This window comes from Moschus berezovskii, chromosome 13 (genome assembly GCF_049115385.1).
Source record: "Moschus berezovskii isolate FMDL1 chromosome 13, NW_MosBer_1.0, whole genome shotgun sequence".
NCBI classification, from domain to species: domain Eukaryota; kingdom Metazoa; phylum Chordata; class Mammalia; order Artiodactyla; family Moschidae; genus Moschus; species Moschus berezovskii.
Genome location: NC_142472.1, coordinates 10,185,106 through 10,209,293, shown reverse-complemented (window position 1 = coordinate 10,209,293; position 24,188 = coordinate 10,185,106). Strand labels below are relative to the sequence as shown.

At 39.3% G+C, this 24,188-nt stretch overlaps 1 protein-coding gene across 1 annotated transcript in view; it reads left to right on the top strand.

Annotated features, from left to right (window-relative positions):
• PCCA (propionyl-CoA carboxylase subunit alpha) overlaps nt 1-24,188 on the top strand; it is a 377,769-nt gene that overhangs the window by 261,835 nt on the left and 91,746 nt on the right. The window contains exon 20 of the mRNA XM_055426614.1: nt 22,588-22,686. Within this exon, the coding sequence (XP_055282589.1) occupies nt 22,588-22,686 (99 nt within the window). The remainder of the gene's footprint in view (nt 1-22,587; nt 22,687-24,188) is intronic.

Sequence of the window (24,188 nt, the reverse complement as noted above, 5' to 3'; positions counted from 1 at the left end):
GTCATTTATGACTGAAGGTTTTGATGTCTTTGCAAAAGGCAGACGGGTGCTTTCCTTTGAAATGTGTGAGGCGGTTTGAGATACAGCTTCTCAGATGGATTTAATTAGTCCTCCATAGGACTGGATGTCCGCTTGCTGCGGCTGAATTCTCATTTCATTCACCCATAACTAGAAACACCTCGCTTCAAACGGGTTTCTTCAAAGAAAGAGGGGTTTAGGGTTCTATGTTTTACTGCTTTTTGATGTTGGTTTCCCTTTAACTGAGAAGACCTTATGTTTATACAACTGTTATTATTGAGAAAATATAGCTTTCTTTGCGAGGGTCCTTTTGTCTCAGTGCCAGTTATTGGTGGAAGTCAAGACCTGTGGAATAGATCTTGCTCTGTGTGTGTGTTTGCATATTTTGCTTCAGAGAGGCGTGAACTGAAAATGGGGCATAAGCTAGTGAAAAAAATTCTCTAAACACGAAGTTTGAAAGCAGAATAAGGCGAAAACCAGTACCAAATGCGTTAATAAGGCAGATGTTTGATTCAGAAGCTTCTAATATTAACCACAAAAGCAGAGCTAGTCAACTAAGTAGAGTTTCCATAACTCACCTAGTAATTGTAATTTTGAGTTATTCTGCCTACAGAATATTCTGCTCATGGTATGCTTTCCATAAATAGGTTGAAAGAATGAAAACATATATTCTATGGTAAAATTATATATTTAAAAAAATATTTGCTACTACTTTTTAAAATTATCCTTACAACTTAACATTTCATTAGTAAGCTACTTGAATTTCCCCTGAAAATAATGCCATTCTACAGTTAGTGTGTCTAAGGGTCTGGCATAGTTCATCATCAAGGCAGTTTTTTTCTCCCATGCCCGCGATTCCAATTACATTTCAGGGAGTTGTGCTCTCTCCCAGAATTCTGGTCATTCTTTAGGGTGAAATGCTTCAAGGGGTTTGGGGGCTTTTCATTCACAGGCACAGGTTTGCGTTCTGGAAAAGCTTCCCTTGCTCTAACATGCTGATTTGTATAAAAATCCTAAAAGATATTCTTAAAGTTCTTGTTAATCTTTCCTTTCCTTGGAAAGACCAAGTTAATTTAGACTATTCAAGCTTAAAATTGTCCCAAAGCCACAGATCGCACTGAAAAACACATACTAATATATCCCACAAATTCTTTCGGTGTCTTGTTTCAGTATTCCATCCAAGAATCTGTAGAATCTCAGGCTTATATTTCCGTTTTCTGGAAGTCATAGCTGATCTTTCCCATCTTATTCATCAGACTCAGTTCTTAACTGTGCCAGTTTCCAAAACTCAAAGGTCAGGCATGTTCCACCATTGAAGATATGAGAAAAAGACACACAAAGGCTTAAAAGTTTTAAAAAATACTTAGAACAGTGCTCACAATAAGTCAGAAAGAGATTTCCCTGGGAGGCCAACATACTGTGGGGAAATGATCTCTGTTCTTGATTCTGTGTGTTTTTTGGTAACTATTTTGTGGGATTCCTGGTGTTGGGAGAACTGTGGATGTGTGGTTTAGGAATATTTTGTTGCTGCTGCTGCTGCTAAGTCACTTCAGTTGTGTCCAACTCTGTGTGACCCCATAGACGGAAGCCCACCAGGCTCCCCCGTCCCTGGGATTCTCCAGGCAAGAACACTGGAGTGGGTTGCCATTTCCTTCTCCAATGTGTGAAAGTGAAAAGTGAAAGTGAAGTCGCTCAGTCGTGTCCGACCCTTAGCGACCCCACAGACTGCAGCCCACCAGGCTCCTCCATCCATGGGATTTTCTAGGCAAGAGCACTGGAGTGGCTTGCCATTGTTACACATGTGTAAATAGAATGATTTTATACAATTTTATGGATGAGATTTACTTCAGGAGTTCTTTTAATGGTTCTGTCTTTTGTACAGTGTTCCATGGCTTCACAGCATTAGTATCTCTTGCAAATGCCCTAAAAATCTTGGTAGAAATAGAAAATCTCCAGTACAAAGGACAGAACATTTGTGAATTATCTTGTATATACATTTGCAGGACAATATGTTAGGGAACCCTACTTCTAGTATTTGAAGTTAGTAAGTACCTCAGATATGCAGATGACACTACCCTTATGGCAGAAAGTGAAGAGGAACTCAAAAGCCTCTTGATGAAAGGGAAAGAGCAGAGTGAAAAGGTTGGCTTGAAGCTCAACATTCAGAAGACAAAGATCATGGAATCTAGTCCCATCACTTCATGGGAAATAGATGGAAAAACAGTGGAAACAGTGTCAGACTTTGTTTTTTTGGGCTCCAAAATCACTGCAGATGCTGATTGCAGCCATGAAATTAAAAGACGCTTGCTCCTTGGAAGGAAAGTTATGACCAACCTTGATAGTATATTAAAAAGCAGAGACATTACTTTGCCAACCAAGGTCCGTCTAGTCAAGGCAATGGTTTTATCCGTGGTCATGTATGGATGTGAGAGTTGGACTGTGAAGAAGGCTGATCGCCGAAGAATCAATGCTTTTGAACTGTGGTGTTGGAGAAGACTCTTGAGAGTCCCTTATACTGCAAGGAGATCCAACCAGTCCATTCTAAAGGAGATCAATCCTGGATGTTCATTGGAGGGACTGATGCTAAAGCTGCAACTGCAATACTTTGGCCACCTCATGCGACGAGTTGACTCACTGGAAAAGACTCTGATGCTGGGAAAGGTTGGGGGCGGGAGGAGAAGGGGACGACGGAGAATGAGATGGCTGGGTGGCGTCACCGACTCTGTGGACATGAGTTTGAGTGTACTCCGGGAGTTGGTGATGGACAGGGAGGCCTGGCGTGCTGTGATTCATGGGGTCGCGGAGAGTCGGACACGACTGAGCGACTGAACTGAACTGAACTGAAGTATCACATTACAGTGATCACATTTTCTGTTCTGCAGGCTGGGGTATTTTTATAAAAAGAAGCATCCATCACATGCATATGGGGACACAGGCAGTCATACACCCCCTCCCTTAAGTTGCAAAAATTAACTGTCTGCATTTACTAATAAGGTTTAGTTTGGGGCTCGGTAAGGAGATGGCTGGATGGCATCACCGACTCTGTGAACATGAGATTGAGTAAACTCCAGGAGTTGGTGATGGACAGGGAGGCCTGGCATGCTGTGATTCATGGGGTCGCAAAGAGTCGGACACGACTGAGCGACTGAACTGAACTGAAGGGTGTAGTAGAGAAACAGTCATGTAACATTGTACTTAAAAAAAAAAAATTTTTTTTTTGAAGACAGACGGTCCTAACCTTTGGAAAAGCCATTTAACCCCTCTGAGACACTGCAGTAAGAGTATTTTATATAAATGCCAGTACAGAGGAGAGCGTAAAGTCCTTGAGTCAAATGGACTTGAGTTTAAATACTGGTCCCGAGACTGCTGTCAATCCAGCAGCAGTTACTTATCTTTTCTGAGTCTTCCTTTTCCTCATCTATAAAATAGATAACAGTCTTCAGTGTGTGTGTGCTAAGTCTCTACAGTCGTGTTCGACTCTTTCTCAACCCCATGGACTGTAGCCCGCGAGTCTCCTCTGTCCATGGGATTCTCCAGGCAAGAATACTGGAGTGGGTTGCCATTTCCTTCTCCAGGGGATCTTCCCAACCCAGGGATCAAACCTGAGTCTCTTAGGTCTTGTGCATTGGCAGGTGGATTCTTTACAGAGTTTTGTTAAAGTCAAATAAGATAAAGTATGTAAAGTCTCAAGTACAGTGGCTGGCATGTAGTAGGTACTGAAGGAGCCATGTCCCTTCCCCCTTAAATAGAGACAATTTGCTTTTTGAAAGAATCTAAAATAGCGTTTACTTTGCAGACAGTTCTTTTCCATTCTGTGAAAAATTCGTGGAAAGTTTAAACAGTAAGACTAAAACGGAAATGCGCACACATACTTTAGTGAGCTTTGTGGGTATCAGTTAATATTCTAAGGTTCTAAAATCCTTTGCTTAGAATTGTGTTCTTCGTTTGTTTTATGAAAACCTTTTTGAGAGTGTCATAGAGATAATCTTTGCCTCTTGTGGTTCACTTTGGGAAGTTTTCTCTGTGAGGCTGCTGAGCCAGTTACTGTTGCCCCCCTGCCCCCTGATGCCCTGGGACCCTGCTGTGGTTTGAAAGCCCACTAGTTCTGCAGTTCCTCCTTCCCCCACTCTAGGACATGCCTGCATGGTTAAGGTGCCCGGCTAACAGAATCCAGCTCTTCAGGGGGACCTGCCCTTCTTACCAAGCCTTTCCCTTATCCGTGGATTGTTGTTCCATCACTCGGTCATGTCCGACTCTTTGCGGTCCCATGGACTGCAGCACGCCAGGCTTCCCTGTCCTTCACCGTCTCTTTGTACATACTCCACCCATTCTGAGAATCTCCAGGCACCATGGAATTACCACACAATTATTATAGTGATCATGCTTCTCAATAAAATACTGACCTTTGTTACTGTATTTTCCCTCCAAATGAATTTGTCTTCAACTATCTAAACTGGCTTGGTTGAGGTAATCAGATCAATCTGGGTTTGGATATGCTCCTTCACTAACTGTGGAACCATAAACCCTTATTTAAATTCTCTAACCTCAGATTTGGCATCTATAAAACGTGGTTAATAACATCCCCATTGTAGGCCTGCTCTGAGGATTCAGTGAGTTTAATGTTTATTAAAATATCTGATACATGTTTGCCCCTCAGTGCGTGTTCCCTTTCTTCAGTTTAGGCTCATTTTTTTCTGAACAAGGCTTCCCTGGTGGCTCAGATGTTAAAGAATCTGCCTGCAATGCAGGAGACCTGGGTTCGATCCCTGGGTTGGGAATATCCCCTGGAGGAGGGCATGGCAACCCACTCTAGTATTCTTGCCTGGAGAATCCCATGGACGGAAGAGCCTGGCGGGCTACAGTTCATGGAGTTGCAAAGAGTCAGACACAACTACTGAGTGACTAACACACACTTTCTGAACAAGTGACAAAAGCTTAGCTGCAAAGAAAACCAAGGGGCATTCATAATCTGACTCTTAACATTATTGGAGCTTCTAGTCTATTTCAATATTGTTTTCTTCTTTAAAGCCTTTTTATCTCTGAGATAGAATTATAAAATAAACCATGCTACTTGTTTCTAACTCAGTGTTGAAATCTCACAAAGGTAGACATATGCTTGGAATTTTGAGATTTAGTGCAAACGACTTCGAGTGTGCGTTGTGTGGGTCTTTCTGCTCTTGGCCCTGTGGCCACGTCAGCGTGATGATGGGTGTATATTGCTCTTGCTTCATTTTGTTGCTTGGCTTTTTCTCAAACCTGACTGTTCAGATGTGCAATGCATGGTTACTTGTGGAACAAGAGTAAGGAAACCAGCTGGAGATTAAACACAGCACAATCCTCTTTGTAAGCAGCCATGGACAAACTTGTGAGAAGCTACCAAATTCACCCAACTAGATAAAAGGTGCTTATGCTTAGCTTTCAAAATCTAATGATGACTACTTGAAAACTGGCTTAAATGTTATCTCTTTAATCATACAGGTCCAGCTCAATTAATAGAGGACTTGTGGTTGCTTATTGTTTTTACAGTTGTTTGAAATAAGGTCTAGAAGAATTTATGATTCTCTTTGTAGGCAGCTACTGACAACACCAGCTAAGTCTGAGGGTAGTGGTAATTGGCAAAGTTGCTGGTGGTGGGTATTATTTTCCGTTGGTTTAACTTATCAGAGATTAAAGAAAGATCTGTTTTGTTTCATTCCACGTACTGATTTAGGTACACTGATGGATGTTGCCACCCAAAGTTTAGTCTGTTAATAAACCAAGGCTTTCAGGTTTCGTCTGTTCTGTTGGCTTTTAAATAATCATACATCCACGCGATGCCACATCACACATTGAGAACTTCAGCTCAGTGCAGAGGGGTTTCTTTTTGTTGTTGAGTTTGGCATACCAGCTTGAAGTTAAGCTGCAGTACAAAAAATACCCTAACTTGGGCTTTCCTTGTAGCTCAGCTGGTAGAGAATCACCTGCAGTGCAGGAGACCCCAGTTCGATTCCTGGGTGGGGAATATCCCCTGGAGAAGGGATAGGCTACCCACTCCAGTTTTCTGGCCTGGAGAATTCCATGGACTGTATATTCATGGAGTTGCTTGAGTTTAGCATACCAGCTTGGAGTTAAGCTGCAGTACAAGAAATACACTAACTTACCAGGAGGATATTCTTGCTTGTACTCCATATGTATCATTTGCTTATTCAAGCATGTAAAACTTCAACAAGGGGAGGTAATTTTGCTTAAGATTTCTTGATTCCAATTGTTCTACTACTTGGCAATGGGTGGAAAAAAGAAAAAAAATCATATTGAAAGCATTGTTCTGTTAATGAAGTTGCTTGTCCTTTTTTGTGCCAAATTTGGCAGGTAAAATTACCATTTATTCTACTTGCTAGAGCTGGAGAATAGATTGTTGAGGAAAAGTAGCAATTTAAGTAATGACACTAGATAGAATGTGCTACGTTATATGCATCTCCCATACTTTTAGATATTGACATGAAATTTTTATTTCTCTTTAGTAATGCACTTTGCCTTTAACTACTATATTACTTCCAGTAGCTTTCATCAGCTACATACCTTTTGCTTCAATTGGGAAATTTTAGAAAATACTGTGTTGTTATTTAATAACCCAAAGTGAAACATTTTGATCTGAGGATAGATTAATGATTGTAGTTTGTTCCTGATATTTCAGAGTTATTGCATGTTTGTAAATTTAGGGGCAATTATTTAACATTTAGAAAAATAGAGATGCAAAATTAATTAGTACGAAGATATATCTTAAGATCAAATTCTAGATGTTCATGATTTCTTCCATGTTAAGTATACCTTGACCTTTTATATGTGCTTTAATTTTTGGCTTGCAAATTCTTAAAGAAACTTTAATCAAAAATCTGGTTCTGAAACTAAAGAATATGAGTAGGTGGTCTTTAAAAATTTGATCGTGTGTTCAAATGAAATGCATGAATTTAGCCTGAGCGAAACTTTGAAGTAACTGTAATTCACTGAGTTTGTTGTAAATTACATTCTCCTTACTTAAAAACTTCAGGCTTTTAAAAATTATTATTATTGCTATGGCTCACAATATACTGGCTCAACCTTCCCTGTAAAAGAAGAAATCCTCTACAGAAGCTAGTATGTAAAATATGTTTTTCTAAAAAAGCTGATTGGTGAATTTGTAGACTTGCAAATGTTAACATAAGAACAGTTAGCATTTGGTGCTACTGAAACTTGTAACCATCAGTCACTTCTTTCTGCCCACTAAACTAACTGGGTAGGCAGGTGCAAATGTTAGAAAATCTAACATTGCAATTGACACTAATTGGCATAGTTGTTGGCAGTCTTATCAGAAAGCAAAGGGCTGAATGGTTGAATGGGTTTAGAGAACTTGAATGATAATAAGCATTTTTATATGCATCTTGAATTACTTTTGTGACCCAGACTAACAGGAACACTTCATTGTGACCTCATCCTTCGATGAATAGAAATCATAGGAAGCATAATATGCAGTGTATGTGTGTGATTACTGATTGTTTTTCAGGTAACCTTTTACAGCTCTCTGCTCCATTACCCACTTTCCACCTCTCCCCACCCGCCTTCCAGGGCTCAAAGAAACCAAAGTATATGTGTGGAATAGAAAAGAACTATTATACTGAATATGAAATTAATTTTTGATTTTTTTTTTTGCCAAAAAGTAGATGAGCATCATCAATACTTTAAAGTATAAAGCCTAAAGCTTTATTTTATAAAGCATATTAATTGAGTTTATGGATAAAATGAGAAGACTGGGATTTGCTTCTAAGTGTTCTTGGAGCAGGCGGGTGAATCAACGGGGATGTAGATGAAACAAGATCGGCTTTGAGTGGGAAAGTTTTGAGCTTGAGTGATGGAACTGTAGAGGTTTATTAAACTGTTCTGTCTTCTGCATATGTTCAAAATTTTCCACTACAGAAGGGTGCTTGTTTGTTGGTTGGTTTAATATGCCCAGTGATCTTACCCCTTACCATTAGAAGGTCTTCTATATTTGGCCAGATCCTTCCCAGTACCTGCTTTAAAAATTTTTCCCAATTCCTTTCATCAAAAATGACTTACCTAAAGTCAGTGCTAATAATCTGATAAACCAATCTGTGTGCCCATGCACAAATGAGTTAATGTCTAGAGAGAGTGATTATAGTAGGAGCTTTCTAAAGACACTTCCTAATCGAAAGAAACGACTCCGGGTGGGATTTTTAATCACTGGGGTGGGTCTTCTTGCCTGTTCTATGTGGGGACCACCCCTCAAAGAAGTGTCAACAATTGTAGGATTGTGTAATGATTGATCTTAGCATTTTTTTGCTGGAGATAATGATGTACTTTCCTTCAGCAGAAATAATTTCCGTAAAGAAAATGTTTTTCTTTAGGTGAGTTAGGAGAGAGTGTGACTCTTGCGTATCGTATCTTTGTTCCTGTAGGTGTTTCCATGTGTTTTCGGTCCCCTCTCTATCTGCAAATGATTTAGAATTGCCTATGTTGAAAAGTAGAGTTGAGTCTTACTTCCTTGAATCAAAGGTCCCTTTGCAAAGGAGTATCTAGGGAGAGAAGCTTGCTAGAGACTTCCAGCTTGGAAATTAGGGGCTGAAAACAGTTACTGTAACTGCTCTTTCTGTCTTCTGGTTATTACATAGATGAGTAGTTTATGTAAATTTTGTACTCTGCTTTTGATCAAAATCCCCTTGAGATCTATTATGATCAAGTAAACATAAACTGTGTAGAAGGTGTTTTAAAATGTTGATTCTTGACTAGTAAGACGTGGAGAAGCCAAGATGAAATTTTAGACTATTACTTCTTTCCCCATGCTTTTGGGCTATCGAGAGAATTGATTTGGGTTACTCCTTATTTCAAAGTAGCGTTGCTTGAAATATTTTATATTTTTAAATAACTTTCTAAGGAATTAAAATATAAAAACAATTTCACTATTTCTTGTTTAGTTTGTACCTCTGGAGGAATGAATGTTGTTTGCTCATTAATTTCCTGTACCGTTCTCAATCATTCTCCATTCATCCCTTTCCTTGTTAGCTTTTCATTTGGCCATGATGGGTGTATTGTGTCTGGTAACTGCTACCCAAACTGGTGTATTATATTAGCCCTGCCCTTTTTCAAGGCTTCTGGAAAAGTGCCAGGCTTATTCTCCTTTCCATTTGGGAGCATAGTTTTACAAATAAAAGAATGGTCTTACTTTGTTTGTAGTCATCAGAACTAAAAGGATTTATCTAACAATTTGAATGGATAATTTTATTTGGGTGGACATGAAAGTGAAACCCTAGAGATGGGATAGAATTTTAAGTAGCATTTTAAATTTGTGTTGAAATTCTGTCTCCAAATGAGCTGTGTTAAATGTGCTTGGGTGTATATGCGTGAGTAAAGTTTGGAGTGCTCATCTCTGAAATACTAGATCCTTTGTAGATTTTGTTTCATAAAAGGGTTAATGGAGTCCTTTATGTAGTTGGATAACTTTAATTTGCTATTATAAGCATGTACGGATTTTAAAGTGCAAGAATTATCAACACTTTATAGGACATTATGACTGATCATAATTTTATTTAAAAGTTACTTTACTAGTTTTACCAAAAGCTGTCTTGGGTGTTTTGAATCAGAGCTGTACTGTCAATGGTCAAGAATCTAAAACAAAAGCCATTTATCTATATGACATGTGTAACGGGTGCTTAAGCGAGTCATATGCTTTTATTTGCTTTATGTTGGGATATTTAACTTAAAAACATAGCTTTGGGGGTTTTCCAGTAATTCTGTAATCATGAAAATAAAAGATCTTCTATTTCACTGAATTAGATCATTTTTATTTTTAATAAATAAATATTAGTCTAGGACACTCCAGTCTTCACCATCAAAGCAGTGTGCTAAGCTCTTCACAATCAACATGAAGGAACAGGGCATTCAGTAGACTTCATGAAGTGTTTTGGGAAGTGTTGGGATTAGTACGCTAGCAATTGTGACATAAGGCGTAATGTGATAAGTGCATAGAAAAACAAAAATGTTATAGAAATTCAAAGAAAGGAAAGATGCTGTCCAGTTTAGCAGAAGGTTAGAGTTGATGTCGGTGGGTTCAGAGAGAATGGAGCAGTGAGACAGGAGCGAACTGAGGAAATAAAGAGCTTACGTCCTCGCTAATGAAGAATGGATGGCGGATGCCTGTTGAGCTGAGTTGACTGTTTCAGGTTCAATAAATAGTGGGAATAAAGATCAGGGAATAGGGTCTTGTGCACATTTGCTGAATGTGAGAGAGAGAGGAATGATGGGAATGAGAGGTTGCCAGATGGAGACATTAGTACCCAAGATCTTGAGGACTGTGTTGAGACTTGTATTTATTAAGCAACCAGAAGCCAAGGAAGATTTTGAGCTGAAGTTTTAAAAAACATGTTTTTGCTTCTTTTAAAGGACGTAAAATGTATACTAATTTTGGGAAGAGTAAATATGCTCTACTACAGTTTCTTAGTGTATCTGTGAGGAATGTTGTCCCTGAAGGTTGCGGAGGCTGAGGACAGAACCACTGAATACTCTTTCATAGTAGAAACATAGGAAACAGAATATCAGATCTATTTGTTTCAGGCTAGAAGAAATGGTCTATTTGGACAAACTATGCATGTCTCTGGATAGTACTGGAATGTTAAACAGTCACAGAGAGATATTATATACTGTAGATAACAGTACAGAATAGCACATCAAAATGACAGCATATGGGAATTTAGAAGAGGGAAGACTTAAAACTTTGCTGTGAAGTCCCATAACCCACTTAGCTCCTGTAGTGGTGAACCACTAGCTGAGGCAATGGGATTTTATTGCGGAATCATCTGTGCTAGCAAAGTAGATATGAAAAGCAAAATAAATGCTAGGAATCAGGTGAAATTAAAAGGCTAAATAATGGAGGAGGTATTCATGGAAGAACAAGAAGGATGGAAGAACAAGCAAAAGTAGGTATGCTTGGAAACGGAAACAAATAGACTTAGAATAATCAATACTGTGGGAAGAGTATGTGGTGTCAGTAACTGCCACGCCAGCAAATAGCATGTATTGAGGACTTACGTGCCAGATGCTGCTCTGAGTGCTTGCCCTTTTTACTCACAACCTGTGAGAATAGATGTGACATATGAAGAAACAGGCATGAATAATTGGAAGACTCGTGGAGCTGAGGTTCAGACACAAGCATTCTGACTGTCGAGGACGGTGCTACAGAGAAGACACCGGATTCCCCCACCATTCGGTAAACTTGGAGAAGTTGAGTCCGTTTCAGTTGCTCGACATGTTAAGTTCCTCTACTTAGAGAGGTTCATTAAGCTGATATAATTTACATTATCTTCAGAGAATGACCCTTTTCAACACCAATCCAAAAGAAAGTACTACTGTAATTAAACTGTGAGCAAAATAATGTAGGATTTAAAAAAAAATCCAACTGAAATCCAAGTTGTTACTGGTGAATTAACGAGGCGATAATTAAACAGAAACTAGTCAACCTGGCTGATTGTAGATCTGTACCTAAACTTTGTTTCGGCAATTCACATCCTTTAAGATATATTTAATTACATTTCTAACACATGCATACTTAATACAATCTTTTGTGACAGATTAACAGATCTGAAGGACTGATGCTAAAGCTGAAACTCCAATACTTTGGCCACCGCATGTGACAAGTTGACTCACTGGAAAAGACTCTGATGCTGGGAAGGATTGGGGGTGGGAGGAGAAGGGGACGACAGAGAATGAGATGGCTGGATGGCATCACCGACTCGATGGACGTGAGTTTGAGTGAACTCCGGGAGTTGGTGGTGGACAGGGAGGCCTGGCATGCTTTGACTCATGGGGTCGCAGAGAGTCGGACACGACTGAGCGACTGAACTGGACAGATCTTCATCAGCATTATATCTAATTCCTCTTGATGTTGATGTTTTTGTCATTATTACACATATTCTTGGAAAAGAAATAAGACTTTCAAGGTGATAAGGAATAAACTCATGGAAATTGGTGGTCTCTGTTTTCAGAAAACAAGTTTTCTCATTTCCCTCTAGAAGGGCAGGAGAGGTATCATAACTGTTTTAAAATAATAAAGCATTTTTATAAAAATAAAAAAAAATGAAGTGTTTTAGTAAATAGAGTAACAGGATAAAGAAAACCTACTCTCTTTGTGTTGTATTAATATTTAAGACTATTATAGTTCATATTAAAATATATTAAGAATTATTCATTATTATAATAGAATAAAAATGAGTTATTTTTCTCATAGTTTACTGGAGAAATAAATGTTGAGGTAAATAACTTAGCAAAGTTAATAGATATAAATGATATGAAAAGTAGGACAGGGAAGCCTGGTGTGCTGCAGTCCGTGGGGTCGCAGAGAGTCGACTTAGTGATTGAACAGCAAGTATGAAAATTACGTGCTGCTTATTTTCAACATCATAACTTCTGGAATTTCTTGAAAAGTATATTTGTATTCTGTATATCCAACAGCAGTTTATATGGAAGTCAGTGAACTGTGATACTATTGGGTGGTGGTACTCTCCCACTTTAATCAGCTGCGTCATATATAGATTCCTTTGTTATTAGAGAATGTGGATGAACCTCATCTATTTGATACACATCTAATAATCATATTTTTGTTAACAGTACTTAAGAGATAAAAGCCAAAGAACCAGTAGCTATCTTTGTCTATAGAACAGTTTTCTTTCAAGGTAAAATAAATACTGAGTGACTACTGTGGTCAAACACTGTATCTTAGAATTTAGATTTACTTTGGTTACTTTTGCTTTTGACATGTGAATTTACATGATACAGTCAGAAAAATTATAGTTGCTTCTATAACTGACATACTTTGTATGGTTCTGTAATTTCTGAACACATGAAATAAAAGGAAGAGAGCTTGGGCTGGAGTTGTGATTTCCAGGATCCTTTCCAGTGTAACAGAGAAATCAGAAAACTGCAGATCTTTTTCCACTTTTTTGTGCAGAGTGATTATTTTTAAGATTAACTCTGAAAGCGTATTAAAGGGGCAAGAACTAGTTATTCCTTTCTGAGAATTAGTTATGGCTTGATTATCAAGTCTTTCTCATCCTTCATATTGTTTCCAGAAATAGAACCAAGATACAAGATCAAAAGTCTTTTTAAAATAGTGGACCACCTTGATTTTTATCTTCGATTTAACTCTGTACTAATCAGCTTAACATTTGATGACAAAAAGCGAATTTAGAACAAAGACTTGTATGACAAATCACAAACACTTCTTATAGCCAGTATCGTCCCAAATTTTTATTATCTTTGGAAATGCTTTTTGGCAAATGTTTTGTTTTGTAGGTCTTACATTCCTAATGTTGAAAAAACTGTTTAGCAGGTGCGTACTCCAATAGAAGCTGTAACTGTGTCATGAGGTATCTCGGAGGAAGTGCTTTTTTGTTTTTTAATGGTAAAGGATGTAAGTAATCTCTCTCATATGTCAGATTAGTTTAGGGTGTGTACTTTCTTTTTCCTTTATGATTACGTAGATAGGAAAATTGAATGTTCCAAACAACTCATGGAAAATATTCCACATCAACATCATTTGTACCACAGATAGAGTAAAATGCTTTTAAAGGAATACGAAGTTACAGGTAGATTTGCTAAACATGAGAAAATGCTTTCTTAAAATAGGAAAGACATTGTTTTTGAGCTGCTGTTTTCAAGCATCGCAAATATTCTTACTTTGAATAATTTTCAACTGAGCTGATCTCTCTGATTAAGCTGGGGGAAAGTTACCAGAAAAGAGTGTGTTGAGGTGAATTTCATGAATTCCACCCACCATAGCCTTGCTCTGGTTAATCCAAGTTGATAGTGTCAGTGTTTTAAATAGAATATAATCTTTAAATGATTACAGAGTGTTGTGAAATATGGTATCTTTATACAGAAGATCACTGTGTTATATGTCACGTGTTATATGTTTTAAGAGTTTACAGTTTTCAAAGCAGGCAGGACCTCCATTGGGATATTCTCAGGTTGTTTTTATTTTCCCTTTATTTCTGATTTTGTAAAAGATCAGCTTTGTGATTCTTCTGCTTATGGTGAGGAGAGCCAGTTATATATATGGAAGCGTGTATGTGGGAAGACTGGTCTCTCACAGTGGCCCAGGTGCGAGATGGTGGCACGTTTGGCTGAGATGGCAGTGGTGCAGATGGAGAGGACGTGGGCAGTTTGAAAGCCTATTTAGTCATCTGTCAGCCTACATATTCAGTCATCTGTCAACCTGCATCTCCTTCCTCTGTTGTTCAACATAAACTCTATACTTGCCCTCTACCTTCTCCACTGTGCCTTTTCTATCTCTTGCTTTGTCATCAGCAGACTCCCCTGGATTCTCAGCCATTTCTCCCAATGTTTCACTTCCTACTTGCCTTAACAGAGGGGAATCTGGCAGGAGAGTTAAACCTGGCTGGAGAGTTTCTCAGACAGTGTGCACCTTGGCGCTGGGAGCTGGGACTGGTTTTCTCCCGGTTTCATTTGAGACCACTGCTCCCCTCCCTCTCATAAAACCGTTATTCTTTGAAGCTTGCATCGACGGTCTGCATCACCACCTCCCCCTCCTCTTGTCAACATTCACGTTCCCTGCCCTGAGTCCCTCCCCTTGCAGCTGAAGACTAGCAGCCAGTTCAAGGTCTGTCTCTCTGCCTCAATACAACCATTAGTCCTTACGTTTGCCCTTCATTCGTGGATCCACACCTGTTTTTCTACCTGTTTCTGCTTTATCAGTTCAGTTCTGTTCAATTCAGTCACTCAGTCGTGTCTGACTCTTTGCGACCCCGTGAATCACAGCACACCGGGCTTCCCTGTCCATCACCAACTCCTGGAGTTCACTCAAACTCACCTCCATTGAGTCGGTGATGCCATCCAGATGACTATTCTCTGTCGTCCCCTTCTCCTCCCACCCCCAATCCCTCCCAGCATCAGAGTCTTTTCCAGTGAGTCAGCTCTTCACATGAGGTGGCCGAAGTATTGGAGTTTCAGCTTCAACATCAGTCCTTCCAATGAACACCCAAGACTAATCTCCTTTAAAATGGACTGGTTGGATCTCCTTGCAGTCCAAGGGACTCTCAAGAGTCTTCTCCAACACCACAGTTCAAAAGCATCAATTCTTCGGCAATCAGCTTTCTTCACAGTCCAACTCTCACATCCATACATGACCATGGGAAAAACCATAGCCTTGACTAGACGGACCTTTGTTGGCAAAGTAATGTCTCTGCTTTTTAATATGCTGTCTAGGTTGGTCATAACATTCCTTCCAAGGAGTAAGTGTCTTTTAATTTCATGGCTGCAATCAGCATCTGCAGTGATTTTGGAGCCCAAAAAAATAAAGTCTGACACTCTTTCCACTGTTTTTCCATCTATTTCCCATGAAGTGATGGGACCAGATGCCATGATCTTTGTTTTCTGAATGTTGAGCTTCAAGCCAACCTTTTCACTCTCCTCTTTCACTTTCATCAAGAGGCTTTTTTTAGTTCCTCTTCACTTTCTGCCATAAGGGTGGTGTCATCTGCATATCTGAGGTGATTGATATTTCTCCCAGCAATCTTGATTCCAGCTTGTGCTTCTTCCAGCCAAGCGTTTCTCATGATGTACTCTGCATAGAAGTTAAATAAGGAGGGTGACAATATACAACCTTAACGTACTCCTTTTCCTTTTTGGAACCAGTCTGTTGTTCCATGTCCAGTTCTAACTGTTGCATACAGGTTTCTCAAGAGGCAGGTCAGGTGGTCTGGTATTCCCATCTCTTTCAGAATGTTCCACAGTTTATTGTGATCTATACAGTGAAAGGCTTTGGCATAGTCAATGAAGCAGAAATAGATGTTTTTCTGGAACTCTCTTGCTTTTTCCATGATCCAGCGGATGTTGGCAATTTGATCCCTGGTTCCTCTGCCTTTTCTAAAACCAGCTTGAACATCTGGAAGTTCATGCTTCACGTAATGCTGAAGCCTGGCTTGGAGAATTTTGAGCATGACTTTACTAGCGTGTGAGTTGAGTGCAATTGTGCGGTAGTTTGAGCATTCTTTGGCATTGCCTTTCTTCGGGATGGGAATGAAGACTGACCTTTTCCAGTCCTGTGGCCACTGCTGAGTTTTCCAAATTTGCTGGCATATTGAGTGCAGCACTTTCACAGCATCATCTTTCAGGATTTGAAATAGCTCAACTGGAATTCCATCACCTCCACTAGCTTTGTTCGTAGTGATGCTTTCTAAGGCCCACTTGACTTCACATTCCAAGATGTCTGGCTCTAGGTCAGTAATCCCACCATTGTGATTATCTTCGTTGTGAAGATCTTTTTTGTACAGTTCTTCTGTGTATTCTTGCCACCTCTTCTTAATATCTTCTGCTTCTGTTAGGTCCATACCATTTCTGTCCTTTATCGAGCCCATCTTTTCATGAAATGTTCCCTTGATATCTCTAATTTTCTTGAAGAGATCTCTTGTCTTTCTATTCTGTTGTTTTCCTCTATTTCTTTGCATTGATCACTGAGGAAGGCTTTCTTACCTCTCCTTGCTGTTCTTTGGAACTCTACATTCAGATGCTTATATCTTTCCTTTTCTCCTTTGCTTTTGGCTTCTCTTCTTTTCACAGCTATTTGTAAGGCCTCCTCAGAAAGCCATTTTGCTTTTTTGCATTTCTTTTCCATGGAGATGGTTTTGGTCCCTGTCTCCTGTACAGTGTCACGAACCTCTGTCCATAGTTCATCAGGCACTCTATCTATCAGATCTAGTCCCTTAAATCTGTGACTGTGTGGATCACTATAAACTGTGGAAAATTCTGAAAGAGATTGGAATACCAGACCACCTGACCTGCCTCTTGAGAAACCTGTATGCGGGTCAGGAAGCAACAGTTAGAACTGGACATGGAACAACAGACTGGTTCCAAATCGGAAAAGGAGTATGTCAAGGCTGTATATTGTCACTCTGCTTATTTAACTTATATGTAGAGTACATCATAAGAAAAACTGAATTGGAGGAAGCACAAGCTGGAATCAAGATTGCTGGGAGAAATATCAGTAACCTCAGATATGCAGATGACACCACCCTTGTGGCAGAAAGTGAAGAAGAACTAAAGAGCCTCTTGATGAAAGTGAAAGAGGAGAGTGAAAAAAGTTGGCTTCAAGCTCAACATTCAGAAAACTAAGATTATGGCATCTGGTCCCATCACCTCAGGACAAGTAGATGGGGAAACAGTGGAAACAGTGGCCTACTTTATTTTTTCGGGCTCCAAAATCACTGCAGATGGTGACTGCCACCATGAAATTAAAAGACGCTTACTCCTTGGAAGGAAAGTTATGACCAACCTAGACAGCATGTTACAAAGCAGAGACATTACTTTGTCAACAAAGGTCTGTTTAGTCAAGGCTATGGTTTTTCCAGTGGTCATGTGTGGATGTGAGAGTTGGACTATAAAGCAAGTTGAGCACTGAAGAATTGATGCTTTTGAACTGTGGTGTTGGAGAAGACTCTTGAGAGTCCCTTGGACTGCAAGGAGATCCAACCAGTCCATCCTAAAGGAGATTAGTCCTGGGTGTTGATTGAAAGGACTGATGTTGAAGCTGAAACTCCAATACTTTGGCCACCTGATGCGAAGAGCTGACTCATTTGAAAAGACCCTGATGCTGGCAAAGATTGAGGATAGGAGGAGAAGGGGATGACAGGATGAGATGTTTGGATGGCATCACCAACTCAGTGGACATGAGTTTGGGTGGACTCTGGGAGTTGGTGATGGACAGGGAGGGCTGGTGTGCTGCGGTTCACAGGGTCGCAGAGTCGGACACGACTGAGCGACTGAACTGAACTGACCGCTCTGTTGGCCAAAATGAAGTTTTAAAAGAACAGCTGCCATTTATTATGTGCTATTAGTGAAAGATCTAATGTAGGTGTTGATTGCATGAGGAATTAGGCAGTTACACTTCTTCTCACTGAAAAAAATTTTAATATATAAAGTCTATATACATATATAATTTTATACTTATGTAAAATTCAAAAGTGTGAGTGGATTGGCAGTGAAATGCAAGCTTCCCTTCCTTTCCTGTTTCTCAGCCACCCTGATTCTCTTACACATCTTTCAAGTGATGTTCTCAGTGTGTAAAACACAAACTCGGCTGTCCAGTGGTTAAGACTCTGCACTTTCATTGTGGAGGACACAGGTTCAGTCCCTAGTCAGGGAACTAGGATTCATTCTACAAGCTGTGCACTGTGGCTATAAAGTGAAGAAAACAAGACAAGCACACATTTAACTTTTTTTTCTTAATTAATGACACCATATTGTAGATAATATTTTGCGTCTTCTCAGGGATGTTTTCATATCTATGTATAGAGATGCCTCATTCTTAAAGAAGGTGTTGAGTTGTTCTCCGGTGCAGGTTATGTTTTAGGATGCAGTCTAAGGACAGGTTGGCTGAATATAAAAGCAAAATGTTGGGAGGCAACCTTAAATTTTTCTGTAGTTACACCACATTGCTCTGTGGTGGTGCGTATCAGTGTTGCTCTTGAGAAGTTTAGGACAACCTGAATTTTTTCCTTGCTTGTGCATGATTTCTTATTTTTGCCTAAATACCCACATAATTTATTCTTAAAGATAAGCATTGATCCACAGATTTAATATTTTGTTTATTTTGCAAAGCTTTGCCCCTTTATATCCTTTAATCTACATTTCTTTCTTCTTTCAGAGGGCATGGGGTGGGCATTCCACATGATATGTGGAAGCCTAGTTTCCTGACCAGGGATTGAACCTGGGCCCTCGGCAGTGAGAGTGTGGAGTTTTAACCACTGGATTGCTAGGGAATTCCCTATTCTTCTTTGCTTGAAGTACTTTTGAAGGAGAATTGGTATGGTCCTTGTCTTTCTTTTTAGTCACATTTATTCTATTTTTGGTGCTTCTTAACATGGCTTTTATCTCTATAATGTTATTTTTCTCTTCATTTTTTTCCTGAGTTCTACCAGCTTGATTTTCATTTCCTTCTGTTGTTGTTTAATCTCTTCTTTGAACCTTTGTTTTTCTTCTTTGAGCTCTTTTTTTTTTTTTTTTTTCAAAGAAGGGTCACGTTTCCTATGACTGTCTTTGAGACTTTGGAGAATTATTTATCTGAACTCTTCCTGTGTTTCTTTGAGGAGTTCTTGTGTTGAATGCTCTTAATATACCTTTTTTTTTTTCTTTCTCAAAATTTTGGGGAAAATTCTGTGCAGAGACCCAGTATTGACTGTTTTCTGGCTGTTGTTCATGTTGCAGTGGTGTAGGTGCTTGGCTGTGCGTATAGGTCGCTTGCCGCTTTTCCTTGTCAGGCCGGCTACCCAAACTCTCTAACTCTGTGGCTTCCTTTGCCTCGATTGCATTTCCCCTCAGCTTTTGGCACTGAAATGACAGGCTGGTTCTTACGTCAGGTTCTCAGTGTTGTGATGGTGAAATGCACCTACACTCTGTGTGTGCTCCTTGGTCACCTCGGCTGAAAGATTACGTGTGAACAGTGTGTTTGGCATCGTAACAAGGATTCTTCATGTCTGCCCCCTCTCTGCGATGTTAAGTTGTGGTTTAAAGAGACATTCCCTACCTCTGCATGGCTTATACTTACATCTAGCTTCCACTCATCTAACGACAGCATCAATAGAATCTGCATCTGCTGTTCAGAATTTTGGTTTTTTGTCATTTGTTGGATGTTGTTTAGAAATCTGTTGCTTGGGGGCTGATGAGGTATATAATGGCTTTTGGCATGTTCTCATCCTCACTTAACATTTGCAGATCTGTTTCCTAGTGTAGGATTTGGAGCTGTCTCTTCAGTTAGATTGTGAGCGTGCACGTTCCTATTCATTACTTATCAGGTGTATAAGGAAGTATAGTTTCTTTGTCACATATGACCCTTAGTAGGGGTGAGGGGGAAGAAAAGCTTGTTAATAAGCAGGGTCTTGGTCTCTTTGGAGTTGACTAGCTTCTTTTAGGCACCGGAGTACTTTAGGTTTCTTCCACTGAGGCGTGGAGTCTGGGTGCGTGTGAGAGGGGTCAGTGGGAATGTGGTCACACTGACCTCATAACTGTGGGGGTGGGACAGAGAACTCAGACTTGCAGTGTCCCCACAAGGCTTTGCTGCAAGGACCTGGACCAGTGACTGTGGATCCTATTTGTCATCAAAGAGGCTTCTGCTACCTCTAACCCTGGTTACTGTTTGCCTTGAAACCGTATAATTTGTGGTCTTCTGTGACTTGTCTTCTTGCAGTTAGCATGTTTTGAATGTTCATCTGTGTTGTAGCATGTATTAGTATTTCATCCATTTTAATTGCCAAGTATATAATATGCTGTTGTGTGGATATATCGTGTTTTATTCAGACATTCATACAATCCATGGGGTTGCCAAGAGGCAGACATGACTAAAGCAACTTAGCACGCATGCATAACATGGTTTACTTCAGGGTATAACAGCCTGCCTCCTCCTCTAAGGTGATCTGAGTAGGTGAGGTACTTTTCTCAATTCCCCTTCATGTGCCCCAAAGATGGTGATTGTGGTTTCATTGTGAGCCCATCTGATTTGAAATTAATATCAACTACAAATTTTAAATGATTGTCATTCAAAAGCTTTTTTTACAGCATCTAACTTTCTCTTTTTAACAAACGAAACTTCTCTAATTGATTGTTGAGCTTTTCTAAACTTTAAATTTAGAATTATTTTAAAGCAATATTTCAGTTTTAGAAGACATTTTTAGCATTTACTATTTGTAAAACTCTTACCTGTTGAGAGCTTCTTTTGGAAGTCTTTTATTTTCTAAGGAGATAGTTAATTTGGGGGTGAGGGCTGAATAGCATGATTGAAAGGATATTAGTGTGCTTTAATCAAAACTACAGCCTTTTCTGCTTCTTACATCTATATCATGTAGTAGTTTAATAGTAAGTAATATATGAGATAGTAATATATGGGTAATATATAAGTAACATATGAGATATTATTATCTGACCTTATTTTTAAAACTGTTTTAAAGGTAGGACAATAAAATTATTAGAGACAGGGGAAGAGAGAAAATATTTATGACCCACCCTGACAAGCATATTGGTTGAGACTTTCATATCTTAACTTTTTTAGCACCCTCTCAGATAGACACTTTTACTGTATTATGGTTTGGAAACTGAAGCTCAGAGAAGTTAAATACACCAACTTAGTATACAACTTTCATTTGGTAAAACAGCCATGTCAAGTGGGTCCCAAGTCAGTGTGATTCCAAAGCCGTTGTTTTTTTCTTGCCTGTAGTTGAATTCTACTTTGTGTGCAGAGAGGTCACTAAACCTGGAAATTCAAGCCAGTGCGTGATATATGTCCTACTGATACTTTATTACATAGCCAGTGACCTGTCTTTGTTTTTAAACTTAATGACCACATTAGAGGGGAAATATATATACATAAACGGGCTTCCCAGGTGGCTCAGTGGTAAAGAATCCGCCTGCCAACGCAGGAGATGCCAGTTCAGTCCCTGGCTTGGGAAGATCCCCTGGAGAAGGAAGTGCAGCCCATTCTAAGTATTCTTGCTTGGAGAATGCCATGGACAGAGAAGCCTGGCAGGCCAGAGCCCATGGGTTCACAAAGAGTCAGACACGACTGAGCACACACTCAGATAGCTGTCCAAATGTATAGGTAGGTGCACACTCTTCTAAACAGTACCAGTCTGTGTGTCTTTGATTTTAGTGAGTGTCTTTTAACAGAATTGATAGTGAAAGAATTGTTAAGGATCATGTATCTTGGCTGCGCTACAGTTTTATTTTGAAACCTCAGCAAACTTAAATATCTCTTTGTTAGGCTGTTTACTTAAAGCATTATGTAAAATACTGTTATTTTCCCTTCCCTCTCATATTGAAGAATTAGGGAATGGGTGACTGAAAAAGAAGAAATGAGGAATGGTACTTTTAAATTAGCTTTGAGTTGTTTTTCCTTTCAATTGCTTTTATTTACTTGGCTATTAAAATGTTTCTGCTAAGAGTATCTGTTTAGAAGATTATGAGCTTTGGGGGATAACTCCATGAACAACGACTTGATGAAATTAGTCATTTATGATGGACAACAGTATGACAGAAGTTTGCAGAGTTCAAACAGACTTTTATATTCAACGCCAAAGAATTTTGCCTAATTAAAGCTTCTGTTTAATTAAGATAACAATGCATAGTCCTTCATTAAAATTAACACAGAAAAAGTTCTTTCTTGGTCCTTGGAGAGGATATTATATGCAAGCCCTGTTGTGTGGGTTGCAAAGTGTCACTGAAATTTATATGCATTACTTGTCTAATTGCGGTAAATGTAGCATGTCCAGATAGGTTTAGAGTTAGAAGGCTGTTTGTTACTTGCTGGAAATCACTTGAAACCTCAGTACCCAGAGGCAGCTGTGCCCAGGCCCTTCACCTCTCCCCAGAGATGCCTGAGAAGACTCTTGTTGGACCCTGTCTTTCATGGCGGGAGCAGTAAACATGACAGGTTGTTTGCGAAGCCATCTGTTTAAGATGGCTGCTGCTCTGTATGCAGCGATGAACTTGAGATCAGTTCTCTGTCTTTCTTCGTGGTAACAGTCTTCTTTGGTGTCACAACAGGTGGAAGTTGATGGGTCGAAACTAAATGTGACCAGCACGTGGAACCTGGCTTCACCCCTGTTGTCTGTCAACGTTGATGGCACTCAGAGGACGATACAGGTAAATGTTCTGATGAGTTACTTAGAGGGCCCCGTCAATATCCTTCCAGTACCTGTGTCATTAATACTGACAGGTACAGTAGGGAAAAGCTGCATTTTATCCACCTCACACATCTTATAGTTGAAAACATTTTTTCTTGTTTTAGAGGATCTTGAGTTACATCCTGTTTTGAGGAATCAGCTTGTTCCTTTTCCAGGCAATCCAGGAAGGTTATGTATTATATTTTGGTATATAAAGCGTTCTATGTGCTTTTCTAAAAATATTAGAAGATTAGCAGTTTTCTTTGCCATTTTGGGGTTTTAGTTGTAAAATATGACTTTGTTACTTCTCTTTCCTCTGTAATTGAAATTGTGGGGTATTAGATCAACAGAAACATGAACTATTCAGATTGACTTGCCATAGCACATGGGTGCCTTTTAAAAATTAAGTAAGCTTAATTTGTTAACCCTTCTTTTTTTCCCCCAATATAAAATTTGTTGTTGCATTGAGGATATGCCTTGAAATCTAGCATTGATTGAATGTTCTTTGAAATCAGTGTCCTGTATGTGAAAGTAGAAAATTATGAAAATAGATTCTGCCAAAATTCCTTTACCTCACCACATTGTTGAGGTCCAGGAAAAACAAAACAGAATAGCACAGAACATGTGGCTCTCACGTGCAAATAAAAATTGTAAGCCCTCCATAGCATTAAAAATACTCATTTTTTTTTCTTTTCTATGAAAATGTTTTTGCATTCTCTTAACTTGATTTTACACAGGAAACTGATTTTTTTTAAAACCTAGAGAAATTGAGAAAGTCACAGATAAAGATTATGTACCCCAGATTAATACATACTTCTGTTAGAAACTGTGGTGCAGGGGATTCTAGAATCTCAATAAATATTAATAACTAAACTCATTTTCAAGCTTCTATTTTATTACCTTTGTGGTTGCAAGAAGCAATGAACTCAGTAATGAGCCCTCTGTTTAGACTTTGGTTCTGTGACTTGCCCTGGTATGTTTTGTCTCTCTGATATTTTCTTTCATCTTCTAAGTATGAGGTTAAACACTAAGAGACCCTTGGAGACTTTTCACTGCCTAATTTCCTATCAGGGGCGTCCAGTTATTCTGTCTTCAGCACATGTGGTTGTGTTGCACCCATTTATGTTAATAGAATATTCTGTACCCTGGATGTGCTGTGGCTGACCTTCATGTGTTTTGTTCTGAGGGACATAGTACATGACCTCTTGGTAGTGAGGAGAGAGAGAGACAGCATCCTGCTCTCCAAATCTTTGCATCATGGTATTTTCAGTGCTCTTCTCATTGACTGTGCACATGGGTGTCTTAATTTTTCCATGCAAAGTTTCTAGATAAAATAACACCAGGTATGTATTTGGAATAATCCCCAGAAATATTTTCCCAAGCGTAGGAATAATGCTCATTAAATCTCTTTTCGTTCTTTATAAGTGCTTTGTTTAAAAAAGAAGTGTTAATGTGAAATAAATGGCTGGCTGTCAAGGCAGG